This window comes from Solanum tuberosum, unplaced genomic scaffold (assembly GCF_000226075.1).
Source record: "Solanum tuberosum cultivar DM 1-3 516 R44 unplaced genomic scaffold, SolTub_3.0 scf00429, whole genome shotgun sequence".
Taxonomy (NCBI): Eukaryota; Viridiplantae; Streptophyta; class Magnoliopsida; order Solanales; family Solanaceae; genus Solanum; species Solanum tuberosum.
The window spans coordinates 160,413-166,276 of NW_006239358.1; the positions used below are offsets into that span (position 1 = coordinate 160,413).

The 5,864-nt window shown below is 32.7% G+C and overlaps 1 protein-coding gene across 1 annotated transcript in view; it reads left to right on the top strand.

The window, feature by feature from the left end:
* The window catches only part of LOC107058094 (uncharacterized), a 3,603-nt gene extending 2,833 nt beyond the window's left edge, over nt 1-770 (top strand). Inside the window, exon 2 of the mRNA XM_015303416.1 lies at nt 272-770. Within this exon, the coding sequence (XP_015158902.1) occupies nt 272-770 (499 nt within the window). The remainder of the gene's footprint in view (nt 1-271) is intronic.
* Nucleotides 771-5,864: the final 5,094 nt, after the last annotated feature.

Genomic DNA, 5,864 nt, shown 5'->3' on the forward strand with positions numbered 1-5,864 from the left:
TGTCCTTATGCAAAATGACCACCCTATTGCTTTCATTAGCAAGGGTTTATCTCCATGCCATGTTGCTCTATCTGTGTATGAAAATGAATTATTGGCCTTGGTATTTGCTGTCACCAAGTGGGCCCACTACTTACTTGGTCAACACTTCATTGTTAAAACTGATCACAAAGCCTTGAAGTATCTATTGGAGCAAAAGCTACATACAGATTCTCAGATTAGGTGGTTTGGCTAAACTGTTTGCCTTTTGACTTTGAAATTCAGTATAAAAAAGGGTAAGGAAAAACCTGGTTGCAGATGTTTTATCTAGGATCCAAGGTGCAGAACTTATGTCCATGATGATCTCTTCCGTCCAAGCTGATTTATGGGATGAGATCAAAGTTAGTTGGACTACGGATCTTGCATTACAAGTCCTTATTCAATCCTTGCTGGTGCAACCTCGTAAGCATTTCACTTGGCTTAATGGACAGCTGAGACGAAAAGGGAAATTAGTTGTTGGTGATGATGCTTCCCTTAGAACCAAAATCTTATCACTATGGCACTCTACTCCTGCTGGTGGGCATTCAGGCATTGATGCCACTACTAGGAAGGTCATGGCCTATTTCTATTGGAAGGGTATTCGATCAGATATAGCTAATTTTGTACACAAGTGTGCTGTGTGCCAGAGGAACAAGTATGATACATCAGCTTATCGTGGTCTACTCCAACCCTTGCATATACCTGCTTTGCCATGGACGGATATATGTATGGACTTTATTGAAGAACTCTTGTAACACCCCGGAAAATGGTAGGTTAATCTAGAGCCTAAGCGTGAGGTTTTGTGTAACTTTCCGGAGATGTTTAGAACTAAACTAGGATCAAAAGGGAAGAGGTAAGCATCAAGGATGAAGTCAAGGACCATAAAATACCTAAGGAAAATGAAGGAAAATAATACCTACCTTTAGTCCATTCGGCGATGGGCGGTAGCATTGTCCATGAGCATTGGCGATGAGCCAAATGAACTCTCCTCACCTAGTGGACAACCTTCAATTGTCCTAGGTTCTGGAATGTTGGGCGAGAGGAGTCATGGGTCGCCAATGGGGTTGGCGATTCGCCCATTGACCTTCCCCATCGCCTAGTGATCTGCCCATTTAGGGAGTTTATTGGAATTTTGGGCGAGCCAAGGATCCATTAGGAGAGTCGCCTAGTGCCCTTGGCGAGCCAAGGGTACCAAAGGGAGAGCTCCAGCATGGGAAGGTAAGTTTTTGAATTTTAAGTAAGGGTCTTTTAGTAATCTCTTCAAAACTTGAACCAACACTTTCCCATTCTTTTCCTAACATATATATATATATATATACGTTTTAAAGTCAAAATTCTTCCTTTTTAGTTACTCCCAATTCATAAAAGAAGAAAACCAAGAACATCATCTTTTTCTCAATATTTCTCTCTCTAGAAGTTTCTCCATTGAAGAACACCAAGAACTTGAAGATTAGGGATCAAGAATCCATCTTCTCAACTCCAATTCATGGGCAAAGCTTCAATTAAGGAATGGGGACTTTGATTCATTGAACACTTTTCTCCATGAAGCCCTTCAAACTCTTGATTTCAAAATTGGTAACTTGTTCAAAAACTAGGGTTTTCATTCCAACCATGGGTTCTTCCTAAAAATGATTTTATGATGTTAATTGAATTATATTATGAATGATTTGATGTTTAATGGTGATTATCATTGTAAATTTTCCCCATGAACCCATGAACTACCCCATGACCCCAATTTCATGAATTGTGATGGGTTTATTGACGCAAGATGATTACTATGAATTACATCTATGATAATATAGTTATCGAATCTTGTTTTATTCATGCTTAAAGTATTATTTCTTAGTATGATTGTGAGACATGATCCATGACCCTTGAGAGGGTAAATTTCTAGGGTTTGTACCTATTGTTGAAGGTGATGTGGGTGAACTTACAATTCACTTGAAAGGTAAAGATCTTATGACTATTGTGTAGATTGAGGTATTGTTGAAAGGTTATTCTCCCCTTACCCGTCAAAGCATGGTTTTTTTTTTGTTTCCCACCCGGTGTCTGGAGCCCACATTGGAGCTCCGACTAAATCCGAATCACGCTCTGCAGGACCCATTCGGGGGTGGCGCTCCCAACAGGATTTTCTTCATACCCGGGGCTCGAACCCGAGTTAATCACTGGGATCTTGTTTATTTTCTACTGCAGTTTGACACACATGTGCATTGTTTGTGCGCGTTTGGATATAAAAATTGTGAATTATGAATGGAAAAAAAAGTTTAAAATGGCATTTGAAAATTGAAATTGCGTTTGGACATGAATATAAATTTGAGTTGTTTCTACATTGAGTGATTTGGAGCGAAGATTATAACAACTTTTTAGAGTTTTCATAGGAAAATTGTATAATAATTTTATCCTAGAAAAAAGTGAAAAATATCAAGTTTCGAGCACTTGGGTAGGTTCATTTTGGTTCTTCAAATATAACCCCGTGAACATATTTAATGAGTTATGTTAGTAAGGTCAAAAGTACTCCACTTTAATAAAGTTAAGGGATTAAATATGTAAAATAAGCTTATTCTATTTCGTGTTTATATTGAACCAATAGACAACTGGTACTATATTTTTTACGTATATATATTTCTATGACATAATTCTGACTAATCATAGTATATTTTTAGTCAATATAAAATATCTAACCCTGATTAACTCCTATCTACCGGTGGATGGATTAGTTATTTATTTCCATATATTTAGCAGTATCTTGTTTAGTGATTAATTTGAGAGAGTGATAGTCTTAATAGAACTCTATAACCAATCCTATTACTATTCAAATTCAATAATATAAAGTTCTCTAAACAGAATCAATTAAGCAGAATTAAGTTGGAATACTTATCTGTTGTTCACTTATTTTAATGTTTTTGATTGTTTAGGATTTGATAGAGAAACAATGGGATCTTTTGGCTATGGCCATAGAGTTTTGCTCGAGGTTCGTTTTCTTTTCTATTTTATATTTACGTTCTTTCAATTTCAAAAAGAATGACATTATTATCCGTGATAAAAAAATATACCTATATACTCTGGATTTATAAGGAAAAAACAAAAGTATCTTTAATTATTATTCTAGAAGAAATGAAAGATTGAGGAACTGGAAGTCCAAATTTGAGGCCAAAGTTCATACCATTTGATCCCCTATTTGGGTATATTTCTTAATATCCTTCCTAAATTATTATTTTACGCATTTTCCAGAAGAGCATATTCTTTTCGTATTTGTGACCTTTGTTTGTTAAAAAGTTACATTAGTTTATTCTTTTCTAGATTTATCATTGTGATAGTAACTTGTTCCTTTTGATAAGTATCCGCAATATTCAATAATAGCCTTAAAATGGTAACATAAAATTGTATGTCCTCACTGGTGCACTGGTGGGAGTGTTTCACCCTTAATTAGAGGTCTCAGATTCAAGTCTTGGGCACAGAGAAAATTCTGTTGGGAGCACCACTCATGTGCACTATTTGTACTTAGTCGGAGCTTTAATGTGGGCTTCAGACACCGGGTGGAAAACAAAAAATAAATAATAATAATAATAAAATTGTATGTCCCTCCTTTGATATATAAGTGTGACAACAAGAAGGCAATATGTTTCCTCTTCTCAAAACCGTGTAACTCTTCTTCTTTTTCGTTGCTAATTTTAGATCTTAATAGATGCTGCATATCCATAGTCATACATATATGTAATATGACTTACAACTTGTTTGGATATAATATAAATTACAATAATATATTATTTAAGACTTTAATCAATAAAATATATTCACTATACCATCACATTCATTATATATAACAAGTGTTTTTAATTTAATTTTGTATAAAAGATCGGTTTGTATATTGGTATACAATATGATTTGTTTATATCAAAATCCTAGTCATGTTGGTATACAATAGGGTTTTACCTCTTAAGTTAGTAACTTAGTATAATAGTACGGTTGTTATTTTGGTATGAAATACGCCAATTCAAAAGTAATCACTAATTTAACTAATTTACTGTTTCTTCTTTAAACTTTCAATGTAAATATCTTAATCCAACCAAAAATCACATACACCACAAACTACCAAGTTATTTGACAACAACGACATATACCACAAATACATACTCGCAAATTTGGTGTATATAAAGTATCTATACTATATCAATATACTACATCACATACAACACTAGTATGGTCAAATGACAAAATTACAATCACGAGAAAAAACATCAAACAATTTAAATTCATTATGTAAATCAATCACCAATTCTGCCGTGCTCTATCCACACATACATGTTGCATCCCATCTTTCGTCGTACTGAATTAAAATTGACACACTGTTCGTATCCGTAATTGAACAAACTATCAGAACAGAGGATGGTAGAGAGTTTTATTTTGGTTAAAATACCTTCTTTTTATTTAATGGGAGAGAATGTATAACATTTTGAGTTAATTGTGGAAGGTAAATAATATAATAGGAGATAATTAAGGAATTGGAGAAAATTGTAGGTCAGCATGTCTCTCACATTTCCGTTTCGGTTTTTTAATTAATATTATTTTATGTTTTTATAAAAAAAAATCTATTTCTATGTTGGTGAAAAATAAAACTATTGTTATATAATGATTTTTTAGGTTCTTATTTAGTTTACTTAATAAAATTTAAATAACCATCAACACTAATATGGGTAAAAAAACATAAGTATACTAAATAAGAACTTAAATAACCACAATATAACAATAGTTTTATTTTTCAGCAACATAGCAATAGATTTTTTACAAACGTAAAACAATATTAATAAAAATAAAAAATGAAACAGAAATGGGAGAGATATGCTGACCTACGATTTTCTCCAATCCCTTAATTATCTCTCATTCTATTATTTACCTTCCACAATTAACTCAAAAGGTTATATATTCTCTCTCATCAAAAGAAAGTATTTTGACCAAAATAAAAGTATCTACCCTCCTTTATTATGATAGTTTGTTCAACAACGAATATTCTGATAATTTGTTCAACTACGGATATTCTAATACTTTGTTCAAATACGGATATGAATAGTGTGTCAATTTTAATTCAGCACGATGAAAGATGAGATGTAACAGATATGTGTGTGGATAGAGCACAACGAAATTGGTGATTGGTTTACATAATGAATTTAAATTACTTGGTGTTTTTGTCGTGATTGTTATTTTGTAATCTAACCATATTAGTGTTGTATGTGATGGTGTAGTGTATTTGATATAGTATAGAAAAATTTGATATAGTATAGAAAATTTAGACACCAAATTTGCTTTGTGTTTGTGGTATATGTCGTTGTCAAATCACTTGATAGTTTGTGGTGTATGTGGTTTTTGATTGGATTAATGTATTTACATTGAAAGTTTAAAGAAGAAAACGGTAAATTAGTAAAATTACTGATTAATTTGAGTTGGTGTATTTCATGTCAAAATGACGATCATACTATTATACTAACTTGAGAAGTAAAATCCTACTGTGTACCAAAATGATTAGAATTTTGATATAAACAAATCATATTGTATACCAATATACAAACATTTTTTATACTAAATTAAATTGAAAACGCCATCCTGTTATATATATATACTTTGGTGAATGTGATAGTATAGTGTGTTGGTGTATTTAATATAGTATAGATAATTTATAGACACCAAATTTGTTTGGTGTATGTATATGTGATGGAGAATATATTTCTACCAAATATAAACTACATAAAACTAGAAAGTAGGGGTGTACAAAACCGAACCGAAAATCGAACCAAACCGCAAATCGAGTCAACCCGGAAAAAAACCCGACTAGTGGTTTGGTTTTGAAAAAAAAA